We start from the raw sequence: 18,994 nt of genomic DNA on the forward strand, positions 1-18,994 counted from the left end.
ACCCGTATTTTTTTGTTTGACCATTAGGGTGACCTACGCCGTGTTAGGGTGGTCTGAAAAATGGCCATTTTTGTCGATTTTCGCAAAAACCACTTTTTTCGAAAAATCATTACTCCTCGTCATTTCAACCGATTTCAATTGTCTTATACGCAAATGAAAGGTGATAAGTTGGCCTTTCAAAGAAAAATATTAAGAAGTTTCAAAAATCTTGCCTAACATATGAAAAGGCGTATGAAATATTAAAATGCCGTTTTGACGGTGTCTGGACCAAAGAGCCTATGTCTGGAAATATTTTTATCGGATTCCCCGGACATTTTTACATAACATACTAAAAAATGGGAGGAGTTCATTAACAGGATTCCGAGTTATGATTTTTTGAAAATAAAATCCGTGTTTTTCGACGCGCCGCGCGCAAAAACCGAAAAATGACAAAATCGGCAAAAAATCAACATTTTTCACTAAAACTGCGATAACTTAAAAATTTCAGCGATGACCTATACATGTCTGGGTACCAAAAGTTGCGTCTTTTAATTACAAAAAAATGGTACCATAACATCTATAGGTCATCGCTGAAATTTTAAAGTTATCGCAGTTTTAGTGAAAAAAGTTGATTTTTTGCCGATTTTGTCATTTTTCGGTTTTTGCGCGCGGCGCGTCAAAAAACACGGATTTTATTTTCAAAAAATCATATCTCGGAATCCTGTTAATGAACTCCTCCCATTTTTTAGTATGTTATGTAAAAATGTCCGGGGAATCCGATAAAAATATTTCCAGACATAGGCTCTTTGGTCCAGACACCGTCAAAACGGCATTTTAATATTTCATACGCCTTTTTCATATGTTAGGCAAGATTTTTGAAACTTCTTAATATTTTTCTTTGAAAGGCCAACTTATCACCTTTCATTTGCGTATAAGACAATTGAAATCGGTTGAAACGGCGAGGAGTTATGATTTTTTGAAAAAAGTGGTTTTTGCGAAAATCGACGAAAATGGCCATTTTTCAGACCACCCTAACACGGCGTAAGTCACCCTAATGGCCAAACAAAAAAATACGGGTCTAATTATTTTGGCCAGGGAACCCCCAGAAAAATTTTGAGCCCGATCCGAGCACTTTTGTTTTTTTCCATGCTGTTTTCGTGGGAATTGTATATATATATATATATATATATATATATATATATATATATATATATATATATATATATATATATATATATATATAAGTTACGGAAATTGCTTTCCGCATAATTGATCGACGCCACCAACATCGTCAGCACAGCCGACAACAGTAACCCAAACTGCGAACAAAGCTAAACTTCGTTTACCTCGCCGCGATTAAAGCAAGTAGCTCGATTAATGCACTGTAAGCAAAACCTCAGTACCTCGTGTGTGAGGCTCTGGGGGACTTTTCGATCATAATAAAATCAGAACGTTTTGGACAGTCTAACACAACGCGTCGGCGTTATTTATTTGGCGAAACTTCCCCCCTTTCATAATGGGATCTTTATAACTGGCGCAGTCGAGTCTTCGCCGGAAGGTGGCTGTGCCCAGTGATTGAAGTGGTCGTTCGCGAAAATCTCGGTAGTGAGACCAAAAGTGCAAGTTAATGCGAAAAACACGGCAGTTGTTCATTCAGCAGAAATTCGTCACCAACGGCTCTGGAGATCAGGAGTGAAGCAGCCAAGGAAATTACCTGGTGAAGCAGCCACCGACCGAAGAAGATGAACCAACGTTATCCGCTGGATACTTCGGCAAGAGGCGTGATACCATCGTGTGCACATCGCGAAAAACTCGGTCAGAGTTCAGGAGCGCAGCACGACATGGACGTCAACACCTTCGACGAGGAGGACAAAGGAACAGCGTTACCCGGATTTTCAACAAGCAACAAAATTTAAAGTGAAAAAAATCCAAATTCAAAATTCAAAAATATTTTTCCAAATTTGATAAGTTAAGTGAGTGTGTGTGAGTAAAAACAAAATCAGCAATTCGAAAATCAGATTAACTAATTTGACAAAAGGAAAAAACACGATTCAAAATTTATTTTTTAGAAGGTGTGTGAGTGATAAAAAAAAACAAAGAAAATCATTTCAAAATTATGTAGCAAAAAAATTTAAGTTAATCGAATGTGTTTGAAATTGTTAAGAGGAAACATTACAATGAAATAATAGTTTGTTTGTAATAGCTAATTACAAGTCTCGATTTGTAATTCAGAGTTACAGAAATGTAACAAACGAAGATGTAATTAAGGATTACGTAATCTTTGATTACAAATATTTGTAACACTTAATTACAAAACAGCAACAACTATAATGTTTCAAACATCACCAAAGAAGCTTCTGATATTTCAAACTCGCTGAGTGACCTGTTTGGTAGTTCTTTCCGATGGAAAATTTCTGTGCAGTCGATACGGATCGAGACGATCCTTTCTTGGTGAGGAGTAGTTACGGAAATTGCTTTCCGCATAATTGATCGACGCCACCAACATCGTCAGCACAGCCGACAACAGTAACCCAAACTGCGAACAAAGCTAAACTTCGTTTACCTCGCCGCGATTAAAGCAAGTAGCTCGATTAATGCACTGTAAGCAAAACCTCAGTACCTCGTGTGTGAGGCTCTGGGGGACTTTTCGATCATAATAAAATCAGAACGTTTTGGACAGTCTAACACAACGCGTCGGCGTTATTTATTTGGCGAAACTTCCCCCCTTTCATAATGGGATCTTTATAACTTATATATATATATAAAAAAAAAGTTCTCCGATCGGGCTCAAAATTTTTCTGGGGGATCCTTGGCCGAAATAATTAGACCCGTATTTTTTTGTTTGGCCATTAGGGTGACCTACGCCGTGTTAGGGTGGTCCGAAAAATGGAAATTTTCATCGATTTTCGCAAAAACTACTTTTTTCAAAAAATTATATCTCCACGCCATTTCATCCGATTTTAGCTGTCCTAGATGCAAAAGAAAGGTGATTAGTTTGGCTATTTGGGAAAAATAAAAAGAAGTTTCGAAAATCTAGCTTAACATTTGAAAAGGTCATATGAAAACTTAAAATGCTGTTTTGAAGGTCTCGGGACCAAAGAGCCTATGTCTGAAAATATTTTTATCGGATTCCTCGGAAAATTTCACATAATATATCAAAAAATGGTGAAGTTATGTTTTCGATACTCTGAGATACGATTTTTTGAAAATAAAAACTGTGTTTTTCGACGCGCCACGCGCAAAAATTGGAAAATGACGAAAACGGGAAAAAATCGACTTTATTCACTAAAACTGCGATAACTTTGAAATTTCAGCGATGACCTATACATGTTAGGGTACTAAAATTTTCGTAATTAAAAGACGCAACTTTTGGTACCATAACATGTATAGGTCATCGCTGAAATTTTAAAGTTATCGCAGTTTTAGTGAAAAAAAGTCGATTTTTCCCCGTTTTCGTCATTTTCCAATTTTTGCGCGTGGCGCGTCGAAAAACACAGTTTTTATTTTCAAAAAATCGTATCCCAGAGTATCGAAAACATAACTTCACCATTTTTTGATATGTTATGTGAAATTTTCCGAGGAATCCGATAAAAATATTTTCAGACATAGGCTCTTTGGTCCAGACACGGTCAAAACACCATTTTAAGTTTTCATACGACTTTTTCAATAGTTAAGCTAGATTTTTGGAACTTTTTACTATTTTTCCCAAATAGCCAAACTCACCACCTTTCTTTTGCGTCTAAGACAGCTAAAATCGGATGAAATGGCGCAGAGATATGATTTTTAGAAAAAAGTGGTTTTTGCGAAAAATGACGAAAATTGCCATTTTTCGAACCACCCTAGCACGATGTAGGCCACCCTAATGGCCAAACAAAAAAAATACGGGTCTAATTATTTTGGCCAAGAAACCCCCAGAAAAATTTTGAGCCCGATCGGAGAACTTTTTTTTTGGTTTAGGCTCGGATTTTTCCCCGTTTTCGTCATTTTCCAATTTTTGCGCGTGGCGCGTCGAAAAACACAGTTTTTATTTAAAAAAAATCGTATCTCAGAGTATCGTAAACATAACTTCACCATTTTTTGATATGTTATGTGAAATTTTCCGAGGAATCCGGTAAAAATATTTTCAAACATAGGCTCTTTGGTCCCGAGACCTTCAAATCAGCATTTTAAGTTTTCATATGACCTTTTCAAATGTTAAGCTAGGTTTTCGAAACTTCTTACTATTTTTCCCAAATAGCCAAACTAATACCCTTTCTTTTGCGTATAGGACAGCTAAAATCGGATGAAATGGCGCGGAGATATGATTTTTTGAAAAAAGTGGTTTTTGCTAAAATCGACGAAAATGGCCATTTTTCAGACCACCCTAACACGGCGTAGGTCACCCTAATGGTCAAACAAAAAAATACGGGTCTAATTATTTCGGCCAGGGAACCCCCAGAAAAATTTTGAGCCCGATCCGAGCACTTTTGTTTTTTTCCATGCTGTTTTCGTGGGGAATTGCTGTGACCACGCGTCCAACATCGACCTTCACCAATTCTGCTCATATTTGGCATGGGGGTTGTTTTTGCCCCAAAAACAAAGAATCCAAAGTTTGGTGACATTTGGTCCACCCCCGCGCCCGTGGAACCCCCCTCTTTTTCCAAGATTTTTGAAAAACCTCATTTTTAAAATGCATTTTGCTAAGAGCTTTTCTCTTTACAAAACGTGAACTTTTGGGTATGCATATTTGAAGATTTTTTGACGTAGAATCGAATGGCGTACTCAAAATTTACGTACAGTGTTGCCAGATATGAAAATTTTGCGCTTTAAGTTTTAAAATGCTTTTTTAACCCTTTGGACGAGCACTTACGGGAAAACTGACAATTGCATTCGATTGCTGAGAGTTTTTTACATTAAATTCAATCAAAACCTCAGGGTAAAATGAATATTTCTTGAGATATCACATTTTTAAGTTGGAAAGCTCTGTATTGCACAGCAAATGTTTTACTTAACCATCAATTTTCAACAGTGCATTGCGTGAGAGCATAGTAGGCCTTGAAAATTGAATATTCTTTTCAATTTCTTAACGGAAGCATGTGAATGTCCCAAAATTGAATTTATGTATGTATGTATTGTATACATGTCTGTATTTGTGTATGTATGTATTTTTAGTATGCATTTGAACCCACGTCTTGGCAGGACTTGGCGTGGTTCACGGATATAAGAAAATGACAAAATGTTTAACAGCGCTCGACGCTTCAACAGGAATTTTCTAGTTTTATGGCCCCAGAAGCTAGCCTGATAATATGAGCCCATTTGGTTAATGTTTAGTGGGTCCAGTTCTGACCTGAAGTTAGAATGGAACTTTAATTAATTTACTATGGGGAATTTTCACTTTTAACATCTTCTTCGACAAAGTTTCTCAAAATGCTATCAAATTTTCTTATTGTCAAAATTCTCAAATATTTTTATCCGGGGAACAACTTTGTAGAACATCGCAAAGCGCTAGGAATTGATCCCGAAAATATATAGGTTAATTTTTAAAATCCTTCAGGTAAAAATTGGACCCACCAACCCTAACCAAATAAGCTCATATTATCAGGCTAGCTTCTGGGGCCATAAAACTAGAAAATTCCTGTTGAAGCTCTCGAAATTAAACATTTTGTCATTTTCTTAAATCCGTGAACCACGCCAAGTCCTGCCAAGACGGGGGTTCAAATGCATAGATACAATACTTACATACATAAATACATACATGCATACAATACATACATACATAAATTCAATTTTGGGACATTCACATGCTTCCGTCAAGAAATTGAAAAAAAGAATATTCAAATTTCAAGGCCTACTATGCTCTCACGCAATGTACTGTTGAAAATTGATGGTTAAGTAAAACATTTGCTGTGCAATACAGAGCTTTCCAACTTAAAAATGTGATAGGGTATATGGCCCTATTTTGGACCTACTATGCAAAGCGTCAACACATTTCGCATGGTTCTCAGGAACGGTCTAACTAATTTGGCTCGTTTCAGGATTGGTTTGTGCCTTAATTTATGCTTAACAAAGTGTACTTTTGAAAATTGAAAATAATTTAACCATTTCATTGTAATAAGCATTTCAAGTAAAACATTTTTTGGAAGCTTTTTGGACTTATTGAATGTATTTTGGAGACATCGTTGAACCTATTTTGGACCCACACTCTGATTGGTTGAAATTTTGACAACTTGAATTGCGGCGTGCGGCGTCAAAACGCACACTTACAAAAGCTCGGGTTGATAAACCAAAGGGCCTATCCACGATTTAAATTGGAAAATATTTATTTCAGAATTTAAATAATTATTTTAAAATAATGCATTTGAATTTGAAAACGTGTTTTAATTATATTGAATGGAAAACTCACGCAACCTTAGCAAGTCGCTGTCCTATTTTCTTATTTGCGTATTCTTCCGACTAAATGTTCAAGCATTAGAACATAGAAAAGGGTTGAGACGTTATTATTCGCAATAAAACCACCTCAACTTAAGTGGAATGAATGACAGAGATAATTAAAAAGCTACAAAAATTTTTTTATCTTCAGTTCTAAATTTTACGCAGAGCTGTAGTTCAAATATTACCTATTAAACATCAAGAAATTTTAAAGGGAGATTATAGCTTGTAACTTGGTGTGAAACTTTCACATCTGTTATGTTAAACTTTACAGTCGCTTGACAGAAAGTTTAACTACATGTTTCACTTTTAAAAAACAATGTAAGATTTGACAAGATTGCCTACCGTTCGGAACGGCTAGGAGGGCGTAGTTTCAAAATTGATTATATTATAGGTGTTGAATAAATCATGTAACTAGTTATGTCTCAAATCATCTATATATATAAAAATTTCGACGGTTTTGTTCGAACGCGAATCAGTTCAATACTGAGCGTCGGATCGAGGTGCTCTTTGTTGCGTTGGGTTCGTATAATCCCAGGAAGGTTTATACGCTAACTAATTGACACTTTGGCCACTCTGGAACCGATTCCGGAGCATCGGCAAATTGTATGGAGAAAGTTACGTAAAATCAAATTTTGATCACAGGAGGCTAAATTGGCAAAAATCGAAAAACGTCAACAAACGAAAAAAAGGCAGAACGAAGTTTGTCGGGTAAGGCTTGTAAAATATATAAAAGTACAAAATTAGACTACATCCTCAAAGTTAACATCGCATTTACCTCCAATGCTACAATTTTTTTTCGAAGATTTTTATTTTTCTAACAAATGCAATGATTTCATTTTATCTCTCCTTTCCGGAGCTTGCAGGAAACGATCCGGGATGGTCTGAAAACTGCAATTTTCCCAACTAGCAACACTGCGAAGTGCACAAAGACTCAACTAGCTCTCCATTTGTCGAAATTGTTTCACACACCTCTTCTTTCAAAATCTCTAAGATTGTTTTTTTTTCGAAATGATTTAAATTCCCACAAAAAAATTATAAATTTTCGAAGCTGGAGATACAATTACACTTCAGAATAAAGAAAAATGAACAATAATCGATATATTTTGATCAAATTTATGGTTTATTTGTGTTTCTAATATGATTGACTTAGTAATCTAAAAGTGTAATTTATTATAAGCCAACGCTGTCCATTGTGTAAAAATACGTTATAAATACCTGTATTTTTAATTATATATATTAGGCTGGCAAGAAAAAATATTTTTTTTTTGGAAATCTCTCCTTGGTTCAATTGTTTAGGCAATAATAAGTAACTGTGCCTATTTTGAGCCAAATCGGTTAAGGTTAAAATGTCGCTTTTTATCGTTGAAGTTTATATGGGGAAAATCGCAAAAATGTATTCAGAAAACATCATTTCAGTATTTTTGTGCCAGGTGGCGCGGGTCTCGCCCAAAATTGTCCAAGTGTGAGATCCTGTAGGAAATTCAATTCCCTGCAACTTTGTCGGAGGGTCCAAAACGATCCGAGTTGATCCTGATGAATTATTAGCAATGCGATGAAAAGAAATCGGCTTATATACTTGAAACTGGGTACAGTCGTGCCTCGGTTTAGCACCGCATATGGGGGATGCAAAACCGAGGCGTGCATAACCGAGGCACAGAGCTTATTGGATTTTGGCTATATGGGAGACATTGGCTATAATTCTATGAATAATCATGCAAACATCAAAAAACTATAGTGTTTTGGAATCGGGATGATGTCAGCTATCCATTAAAATTATTATTTCATGAAAGTTTTCACAAAAATACGTATTTTTCCTGTATTTCGAAAATGCATATTTTTTCTCTAAAGTAACCAAAAATATATTGTTATAGCAATATGGGTATCAAATGATCAGGTTTTTTCATACATTTTGGATGTAATAATAACATTTTTAGAAAATACTCCAAATTTTCACAAAACTACGTTTTTTTCGAAAAAATACTCAAAATTTCAATTTTTACAATATGGGTATCAAACGATCGGGATTTTTCATATATTTCGAATGTAATAACAACATTTTTTGAAAATACTCAAAATTTTCACAAAACTACGTTTTTTTCGAAAAAATACTCAAAATTTCAATTTTTACAATATGGGTATCAAACGATCGGGATTTTTCATATATTTCGAATGTAATAACAACATTTTTTGAAAATACTCAAAATTTTCACAAAACTACGTATTTTCGAAAAAATACTCAAAATTTCAGTTTTTACAATATGGGTATCAAACGATCGGGATTTTTTCATACATTTCGAATGTAAAAACAACATTTTTAGAAAATACTCAAAATTTTCACAAAACGACGTATTTTCGAAAAAATACTAAAAATTTCAGTTTTTACAATATGGGTATCAAACGATCGGGATTTTTTCATACATTTCGAATGTAATAATTTTTTTTGAAATTACTCAAAATTTTCACAAAACTACGTATGATACCCATAAAGTAAAAATTGAAATTTTGAGTATTTTTTTCGAAAATACGTAGTTTTGTGAAAATTTGGAGTATTTTCTAAAAATGTTGTTATTACATTCGAAATGTATGAAAAAATCCCGATCGTTTGATACCCACATTGTAAAAACGGAAATTTTGAGTATTTTTTTCCGAAAATACGTAGTTTTGTGAAAATTTTGAGTAATTTCAAAAAATGTTGTTATTACATTCGAAATATATGAAAAATCCCGATCGTTTGATACCGATATTGTAAAAATTTAAATTTTGAGTATTTTTTTCGAAAATACGTAGTTTTGTGAAAATTTTGAGTATTTTCTAAAAATGTTGTTATTACATCCAAAATGTATGAAAAAAAAACCTGATCATTTGGTACCCATATTGCAATAACAATATATTTTTGGATTTTTTAGAGAAAAAAAAATGCATATTCAAAATACAGGAAAAATACGTATTTTTGTAAAAATTTTCATGAAATATTAATTTTAATGGATAACTGACATCATCCCGATTCCAAAACACTATAATTTTTTGATGTTTGCATGATTATTCATAGAATTATAGCCAATGTCTCCCATATAGTCAAAATCCCATAAGCTCTGTGCTTCAGTTAAGCACTGGGCCGTGCTTAACCGAGGCAGCTGAACGGTGCAAAACCGGGGCAGTGCAAAACCGAGGCGTGCAAAACCGAGGCATGACTGTATATAAGAAGTACATAAGAAAATATTTAAAAAAAAATCACCTAAAATCAGGATCATCTCGGATCGTTTTGCATCCTTCGGCAAAGTTGTAGTGAATTTAATTCCTACAAGAATCTTACACTTGGACAATTTTGGGCAAGACCCGCGCCACCTGGCAGAAAAATACTGAAACGATGTTTTTCTGCATACATTTTTGCGTTTTCCCCATATAAACAACAACGATAAAAAGCGACCTTTAAACCTTAATACTTATTTTTGCCTAAGGAATCGAGTCAGAAGGTATCCCTGATTTTTTATTGTTTTTCAGTAGAGAGCATTTAAAAGACGTGCAGATGACAATTCAAAGCATTTTTAAGTTTTATAATTCGTATATTTATCGAAAACTGATCGACTGGCGCTTAGGACCTTTTTAAAACTAACCCTAGGCCTAGATTTTTTAAAATAAATTCATACGACCTTATCGAAACCACTCTTGAGCAAGGTTGACAGCGCCTGTCACGGTGACAGCTGACGATTGAATGAACTAGGCCCTTTTGGTTTTTCAATCGTGTCCAGTTCAATTCCAGAAGGGTAGCCAGATTGCATTTTTGAAGCAAATATTAATTAATAGGTGCAGCTAAATTGGTGAAAATAAGGCTGCGAGAAAAATATATCAACATCAGTTTAAATTTTAGGTCAGATTGCAATCAGTCTTAAAAATCATCCCTATCTTTATTATAAATTTGCATTTTTATCATTAAAAATCATATTTTCATTGTTTCTGTTTATCATTTGCTTTTAAAGCTTAGTTTTATTTGAAATAATTACAGTCGGAAAAACTAATCCAAATTATTAAGTAAAAACTTGGCATTACATTTCAATTAAGTATCGAAATAAATTCATAAACAAAACTGGCAACACCTTGTTATACATGTATTGGTGATAGCCTTGAACTGAAGGAAAAGTAGCTCCAAAACTGATCCAACGCGGTTGATTAGAAAATATTTTTCAATTGAGTTTTTAAACTATAGATCAGTAATTTCAACGGTTTAGTGACTAAAAACATATAAGTATTAAATAAATAACACTTACATTACTCGGAAACCGGCTGAAAATAGCTTGATGCTAGTGAAAAACAGAAAGTTGTACAAGGTGTCCCGAGCCAAAAGTGATAAGCAACGAGGCCGAAATTTTTGGACCTAATCGATGTGCTAGGAAAATCATAGGAAATGCGAGTGGCATTGGAAAAAGTGGCTGAAAAAGCGGAAATAATCAAAAATGTTAACATTTTTAGAAGAGGTAAGCTACAAAACGATCCTGCTTACACTTTCTGTTGGTTGGATTCAGTAAATTCGTACTTTAAAAGCCTGAACTACCTCGATTAATAAAAATAGGTCCAGAATAGGTACTAGGTCCAAAATAGGGTCATATACCCTATCTCAAGAAATATTCATTTTACCCTGAGGTTTTGATTGAATTTAATGTAAAAACTCTCAGCAGACGCGTTGAGCAGTACAGATTGTGTGAGAACATGTGTTGTGGTAAACAGTTTGAATCGATAAAAGTGTTGTTATTTTGTTTTCTTGGGGGTGGTATAAGGTTTGATCGGGTTGTGAAATATTAAAAACTTGAATGAACAGTGTTAATCGGGAAATTGTTGCTGTAGCTGTAGATTTAAGAGATGTTTGTTGAAACACAAGTGTCTATCCCTCTTAGTTTTAAATCATAGTCAATGCTTTTGTAATTTTTAAGTACGATTTATTGGTAAAGTAACAAATATGGAAATAGTTGTATTGCTTGTTCCTTCCATCTGCGGTGGGTCATTCCATTGTATCGATCCATCGTTTGACGAACACTGTCCCTCCAGGTCAGCCCTGGTCGACAAGCTCGAAGGCGTGCTGGGCGAAGCCGGGCAGCGATCCTCAAGATGTGGCTCCGAGGACGCCGCATGACGTGGCCCCACCAGCGCATCTGGTACATTCGAATTTTCTTTGTAATCCTGCGTTTTTTAAGCAGGACATTTACTGGAGGTGGTGGTCTGGAGCTGTCGTGGCCTCGGCATAGATTATACAAGGCGTGCACAATCTGCTGTTCGTAACCGCGAATAGATCGCCGACTGTATTTAGTTAAGACGGCCGTTTGTGTTCCGTAGATCATGGATGGGGCAATTACGGTTTCATAGAAGGCTCTCCCAATGTCCCACGGGGGATTGTAACGGTTCAAAAAATCCATTACAATTCGTGAAGACTTCACTGCATTTCTGCACCTTGTTCGGGTGGTCATAGGTCGGTCCAGGCGGGGAGTTATGTAGATTCCGAGGTATCGTAGCGGCTCCGTGGTCTTGTACGTTTTTCCTAGAATACTGATCTCTGTGACGGCCTCGCCCTTCGGCTCTCTGATTAGAACCTTGCATTTTTCTTGATTGAGGTTTAGCCCTACGTACGAAAGGTTCTCCTTCAGAGATGAAAGGATCGTCTCAACATCGCTCACAGAATCAGCTACGATGATGAGGTCGTCCGCGAATGCTAAAATCAATGGAAGCTCGAGTTCACTGTCCGGATTCAGGTGGAGGTTCGGGATCTCGTCCGCTACAGATTCTAGAACAGCCTCCATTATTAACAGGAATATGAAGGGCGATAAGGGACACCCCCAGGGAAGGTATTTGCCGATGGGCCTCCAAAAAGCTTTTCAAATTTATTTTTTTCCAGTTAAGGAAATTACTATAATCATGTATGGAGCACTTGTAGATATTTTACTAATGAACAACTTTGTAGAACATTGTTTTGTTCTAAACTGAATGCTGTTGACATAAGAGCGTAAACAAAAATCCCCTCACCATCGCGAGTGAGGACGCCGATGGTGGCATTTTTAGACATTGTTTACGCTCTAGTGTCAACAGCATTCACTTTGGAACAAAACAATGTTCTACAAAATTGTTCGTTTGTACAAAATCTACAATTGCTTCATACATCATTATAGTGAATTCTGTAACTGGAAGGTAATAAATCAAACGAGGGCTTCGCGATGGTTTTTTGCCATTTGCCTACCCTGGACACCCCTGCTTTATGCCGCGATGACGAGTTTGAGTTTCAGACAGTTGACGTTGCCAGAGGAATTGCTGTTCGCCCTTCAGGCACTCAATTACGCGATTGATGAAATTGTTCGGAACTCCCTTTCCTACAAAGGGAAACATGTTAGTATTTTGAATAAAATTATAAGTGTTAGTATTACGTCGCAAAATCGCTGGAAGGGACAGTAAACACACCCGGTCGAAGGCCTTCTCTATGTCGAGTGACATGAGAAGGGTCGACTTGCCCCCATTCCAGCGTTCCTGCAGTAAGCGTTGAAGAATGAAGAGGTGGTCTGTTGTAGAACGGTTTGGCAAGAAGGCGGCCTGATGTGATCCGATTGGCCCGACGAGTTGCTGTAGTTTACCCAGCACCCAGGTAGCATAAACTTTATACGCGCAGCTGGTTAGGGAGATCTTACGGTAATGATCGGTAGTTTTAGGATTCTTCACTTTGGGAATGGGGACCACCACAACGTGTTTCCAGTCGGCCGGCATGCAATTCTCGATCCAAACTTTTGTCAGCAGTTGATGTAGTTCGCCAAGAGCCTGTTCACCACCGTACTTGAGATATTCTGAGCAAAGATTGTCTGCACCGGGTGTTTTCCCATTCTTCATTTGGTCCAGAATAGATCTAACCTCTTCCAAGGTGGGAGGGGACAGCAGAGGGGGACAGTCCAAGTCAGGCTGTAGGGGTGGGATCAGGTTCGGCCCACTGTCACCCACGAGCCAATCCCCGAGCTTGATTGATGATGCGGTAGTTGAGGATTTTGACTTCTTATCTGGCACCTTCTTAAATCGCTTGAACAATTTGTGGCTTAGCCTGAGACGCTCCCAAAGCGACGGGTTTCAATGTCGCTAAGGCCCAGCTTCATTTCTTCTTCCTCACTCTCCCTGATCTTTCTACGCAGATCCTCCTTAGCTTCGTCCAGACGGTACTTCCATTTTGGATTATACGACCGATTTGCCCAAAACTGACACTTCTTAAGATGGGCCTGAGCGAGTCTACAACTTCGGTTAAGAACTCTTCTTCTTTTCAGTGTAGCAATCGCAGCATCCTCCAGTCGGGTTTTCATGCTACCCCAACTTTCCTCAACAGACCTACCGTCTGGATAACTTGATGGCGCAGAACTCGTTATTTGTTCCTTAAACTTCTTCTGAATGGGTTCATAGCGAAGCAAGGTTGGGTCTAAATCAGCTCTCGGTTGAAAAGGACGTTTCCTGTTCGGGTTACCTGGAACTTCGGCACGATTCTTCACAACATTACAAAGTAGCATTTTGTGATCAGTAGAGAGATTAGGCCAAATACACCGAAGAGCCTTCAAATACAACTTGGAATGGGTGTGTGTTAGTATATGATCAATTTGACTGTGGCGATCACCGCTTTTCCAAGTGACCTTGAAGTAAGATGGGGCCTTGGTGTTCCGCGCAACGAGGGAATGGAGTCCGAGGAAAAACCGCATTTGTGAGCCGTTTTCATTGAAGCTGTTATGTCCCACAGAAGTTCCGATCAGCTGCTTCTCCTCTTCGGTCAGGCCTACGTTCGCCAGCTGACTGTTAAAGTCGCCAAGTATGATCAGTTGATGTAAACTCGCCAACTCACCTAATAGTGTCCCCAGTCGTGAGAAGAAACGAGCGTTGTTCTGGTTTGGCCCGTGCACATTTACCAAATCCAAGTATCGTGTGTTGTCCTTCTCCTAAAAGTTTTATACCATTATCTTTTCTAATTTGATTGATGTTTTCCAATATATTTTATTACTTACCTTGTAGATTAACTGTACATACTGAAGGTCACAATGAATATTCTTCCTGAGCCAGATCTCCAGCTGATAACTTCGATTAAGCAGTATTGCTAGTCCGCGTCGGCGATTCTTGGCCCGTCCGCCAATGTTCCATTCATAGTGTTCGGTCAGTACTTTGTCGCATGGTAGATTTGCCTCCTGGAGGACAGCCACGTGGACTTGGTGTTGGTGTAGAAGTGCATCAATTTCATTCCGCTTCTGGATTGTTCGGCACCCATTCACATTCAGAGAGGACAAACGGAGTCCCTGGGGCCCAATGGGCAGGTTCGAGGCTACGTCCGGCTGGGAACCTTCTTGTTCTTTTCGCCATACTTTATCAGCAAGGTAAATAGACTCTTTGCGTGATTGCGATTGAGGTACTTGAACTGATTCTGGGCTGGTCATGAGACGTAGTACACTGCTGTAGTCACCTTCGGCATTCCTGTAGAGATGTATTGTAAGGGTTCCTCGGCGATCGGCAGGGTCCAGTCGAACAGATGGCTCATTGAACTTGTGCAGGTAGATAGTTAAGCGCAGAATCGAAGAAAGTAGGATAAGAGTTGCATCTCCTCCATTATTCAGGCCGGTTCTCACGTGAAAAGTGTAGTTTTCCAGAGCATCACGGTCGCTAGGGATCCCTAAGGAGGTCAAGGTGGTAGAATCCTGGCGTTCTATTTCTTCAGCGATCAAACAGCGAAGGTTGCTACAAATATCTACACCAGCTTCTTCTCGCGTCAGCTGATGTAGTATGGCACTTTCTAGCGACTGGCGGCCAGGATTCACAACGAGAACCTCCATCTGGGCGGTATGAACGGTGGGTCTAACAATGTCAACTCGTTTACCAGCTAGAGCACCTAGGACACTTTGACGCAACCGCGAGCACAAGACACTGTCATAATGGTTCCGTACTTGGGTCTGTCCGCGGTAGAGAATGTGGCATTCGGAGATTGCTGTGGTATTACGTGGGGAATAGGTTATCTTGGTGCCGTCCTGCTCAACAATAATCCGAGTAGAGTGGCAGTTGGCCAGGGCCGCGATGCTTTCCTCCCCTCCCCAAAATCCGGGCTGCTCGAGCTTTACGAGGAATGTCTCAACCTTCTCCTTAAGGGAGGCATTTCCAGGAGCCCAGCAGCATTGGTCACGAGATTTAAGAAATAATGCGGAAGGTGGCTTCGAATCTCTCCAACAGCATTTTTACGAAGTTGATCCCGGAAGATAGGAAACAAGTCGCTGCTGGGGTGACTCCGTACAATTGATGTGCTAGGGCACCGAATAGACAATTGCCGTCTTTAGGTATGGGCAAGACCCACATGAGGTCTCCTAAGTTATTTTTGTAAAGCTCCATCTGGAAAATATCTTTAAGGTAATGATTTTTCCTAGATAAAGTTAGAACAAATTTTACCTCGTGAACTTTTGGAGGCAACGGCACGATGCTTAAGTGTGGACAAGCGTTTAATTGCTACATGTTTTTAGTTGTATGAGTCTAAGAGCTAACCGACACGAATACTACTTTACATATGTGGGTGGAAGCTTTGAATCGTAACAATGAATGTCGACGCATAGTGCAGCAGAAGAAGTCAATCTCAAAGCTTTCGGGAGCTTTGGTGTGGTGTTATTAACGGGCGATAACGGAAAGCTCATGCAAACGTTGGTGTTTTAGGCGGAAAAGCATACCTTGGTGAGTGTCTTATAACTGGAGAGGTCAGCGTGTTTTATGCGACACTGGAAACCCTGGGTGAGTTTGCTTGTGTGCATGTATGTGTGAGTCGAGTGATGTGGATGCATGAATAGTTTTGTGAAAGAGCCATTTGTGAGTTTCCACAATTGGTGAACTCTATCATTTGGCTCATGTATGGATGGAAGCATGAATGGATTTAATTTAATTATTATTTTTTTTTATTGACCAATTTATTTTAATGTATCAATTTATTTTAACTTATTTATTTCAATCTATCTATTTACTTTAATTTATCCTTGTATGTATCTTATATTTTACATATTTTCCCCACTTTCCCTCTTCTTTTTCTTCTTTCCTTCTTTCAAGTCGCGTAAAAAATAATATATCGGTCGTTAAACGAGAATGTCTAACTCGAGTTCATGCGTCGTTTTTACGGATTCGTTCTCCTCTTACTCTGATCTTATTTTTCCGATAATTATAAATATAACGTAAAAGATATAACTACCTATAACGACTTCGGCTTAAAAATGCACCATTCGTAAAAATGTACCATTCGTGATAGTGTCACTTTATTAATAACTGCTCGAAACGAAATCTTTCAGTTACTATTTTTCGCAATTCTGTCGGTCTCGTAGATTACTATTTTCGGATCATTTCGTCATAAAATCCTGCAACACGATGAAATCATTGCAATCCTCACTATAAAGTTTTGATATAATTCATTTGGAAACCACAGAAAATATAATTTAATATATTGCTTAAATAGTAAAAGGAGGAGCCCTTCTCACAGCGTCGTTGCTCGGAAGGCACGCCGACGGGGGAATGAATGATAATTTGGCACCGCGTTCGAATTAAAACTATTTCTAAATCAATGATTGTGTATCTTTCCGCAGCCGGCTGCCTAAGATTTTAAAATGTCAACAGATAAACAAATTGCTTATGGTCGCATCACCTACCACAGTGAATCCTGACCTCATACCCATCTTACTAACCCCTCAAAACTCATGTGATACTTTGTCGGAGACGCAGTCGATTTGGCGGTCCCATCACTCAAGTATCGGACTAACATTCCCATCCACTTCCCCGTGTCTTACCACTGGTCGTGGCCGGCGTCGGTATTGATCAGCACGATAGGGACCTTTGAAAATTGCGAAGGGGTGATGATTGGTTCCTACTTTTCATCTGTGGTCCACGGAGCAATTTTTGGGGGTCCTGGTCAATAACGAAGTAGCAGCTACGGGTAGACACCAATGCTATGCTATGCTATGCTAATTTAATGTAAAAACTCTCAGCAATCGAATGCAATTGTCAGTTTTCCCGTAAGTGTTCGTCCAAAGGGTTAAAAAAGCATTTTAAAACTTAAAGCGCAAAATTTTCATATCTGGCAACACTGTACGTAAATTTTGAGTACACCATTCGATTCTACTTCAAAAAATCTTCAAATATGCATACCCATAAATTCACGTTTTGTAAACTTTTCTCTTAGCAAAATGCATTTTAAAAATGAGGTTTTTCAAAAATCTCAGAAAAAGAGGGGGGTGCCACGGGCGCGGGGGTGGACCAAATGTCACCATACTTTGGATTCTTTGTTTTTGTGCTCGGATCGGGCTCAAATTTTTTCTGGGGGTTCCTGGCCGAAATAATTAGACCCGTATTTTTTTGTTTGGCCATTAGGGTGTCCTACGCCGTGTTAGGGTGGTCTGAAATATGGCCATTTTCGTCGATTTTAGCTAAAATCACTTTTTTTCGAAAAATCATAACTCATCGCCATTTTAACCGATTTCAATTGTCTTATACGCAAATGAAAGGTGATAAGTTGGCCTTTCAAAGAAAAATAGTAAGAAGTTTCAAAATCTAGCCTAACATATGAAAAGGGCGCATGAAACTTTAAAATGCCGTTTTGACGGTGTCTGGACCAAAGAGCCTATGTCTGGAAATATTTTTATCGGATTCCCGGACATTTTTACATAACATACTAAAAAATGGGAGGAGTTCATTAACAGGATTCCGAGATATGATTTTTTGAAAATAAAATCCGTGTTTTTTGACGCGCCGCGCGCAAAAACCGGAGAATGACGAAATTGGCAAAAAATCAACTTTTTTCACTAAAATTGCGATAACTTTAAAATTTTAGCGATGTCGTCTTTTAATTAAGAAAATTTTGGTACCGTAAAACGGGGTGACTTTTGATAGCCGGGGTGACTTCGATAGGTTTGCGATTTTTCCGCAAAATGAAGAGTACAATTAAAATATGTAAGGCATGGTTAAGAAACATACTGACCGTGGTAGAGAAGTGTTCAAAGTACCTCAAGAAGAACTTTTCATAAAATGTTGACAGTTTCAAAAGTAGGTTAACTATAGTTAAGAAAATGTTGATGAAAGTCATGATTTTCTCAATGAACATGATTTTTAATCGAAAAACGGATTGCATTTTTGGATTCTTTGGACAATTTTCCACCAGGTGAAGGTTAAAAAAAATTGTAAATCATAAATAATATGTGTTTTTGAAACGCAATTAAAAAAAATCTTCAAATTTATAGGCAATTTCAGTTGAACAAATTTCATGTAAAATGCTAAAACTTTTGATTCGTGCTACGAATTCAGTTTAAAATGCAATATTGCACCGACCGATTCTTAGCACTTGTTTACCAAGCAGTAATTTTTTCAAGTTGAACTTTGGATGGTTCTGATAATTTTCCATGTTTTCCCACTATTTGAACCACACAAAAAAAATATTTCCACACCAAAGTTCCTATTCTAAACATATATGTGAGCAGATGTTGTAAAATGTATAAACGCTGGGAATTTTTAATTTTCCCAACTGTTTTAAATAATAGCTCAAATTAATGGAAGGAATGCAGATATTTAATCAATCTAAACGGTATTTTATAGTAAAATGACTCTT

At 37.7% G+C, this 18,994-nt stretch overlaps 2 protein-coding genes across 2 annotated transcripts in view; both read right to left on the reverse strand.

Moving 5' to 3' along the window:
- Positions 1-18,994, reverse strand: part of LOC6053802 (alpha-actinin, sarcomeric) — a 117,182-nt gene that overhangs the window by 48,340 nt on the left and 49,848 nt on the right.
- On the reverse strand, positions 11,065-14,337 carry LOC119769883. Its single transcript, XM_038263672.1, has 2 exons — positions 12,533-14,337; positions 11,065-12,247 (listed from the first exon to the last, which is right to left on the reverse strand). The coding sequence occupies exon 2, from the start codon at positions 12,174-12,176 to the stop codon at positions 11,322-11,324; it is 855 nt and encodes a 284-aa protein (XP_038119600.1). The 5' UTR covers positions 12,177-12,247; positions 12,533-14,337; the 3' UTR covers positions 11,065-11,321.

The sequence above is a fragment of the Culex quinquefasciatus genome, chromosome 3, assembly GCF_015732765.1.
Source record: "Culex quinquefasciatus strain JHB chromosome 3, VPISU_Cqui_1.0_pri_paternal, whole genome shotgun sequence".
In the NCBI taxonomy this organism is placed as follows: Eukaryota; Metazoa; Arthropoda; class Insecta; order Diptera; family Culicidae; genus Culex; species Culex quinquefasciatus.

Bases quoted from the DNA above. Each gene is read 5' to 3' on its own strand.
- LOC119769883 (XM_038263672.1), bottom strand. From the start codon at position 12,176: ATGGAGGCTGTTCTAGAATCTGTAGCGGACGAGATCCCGAACCTCCAC.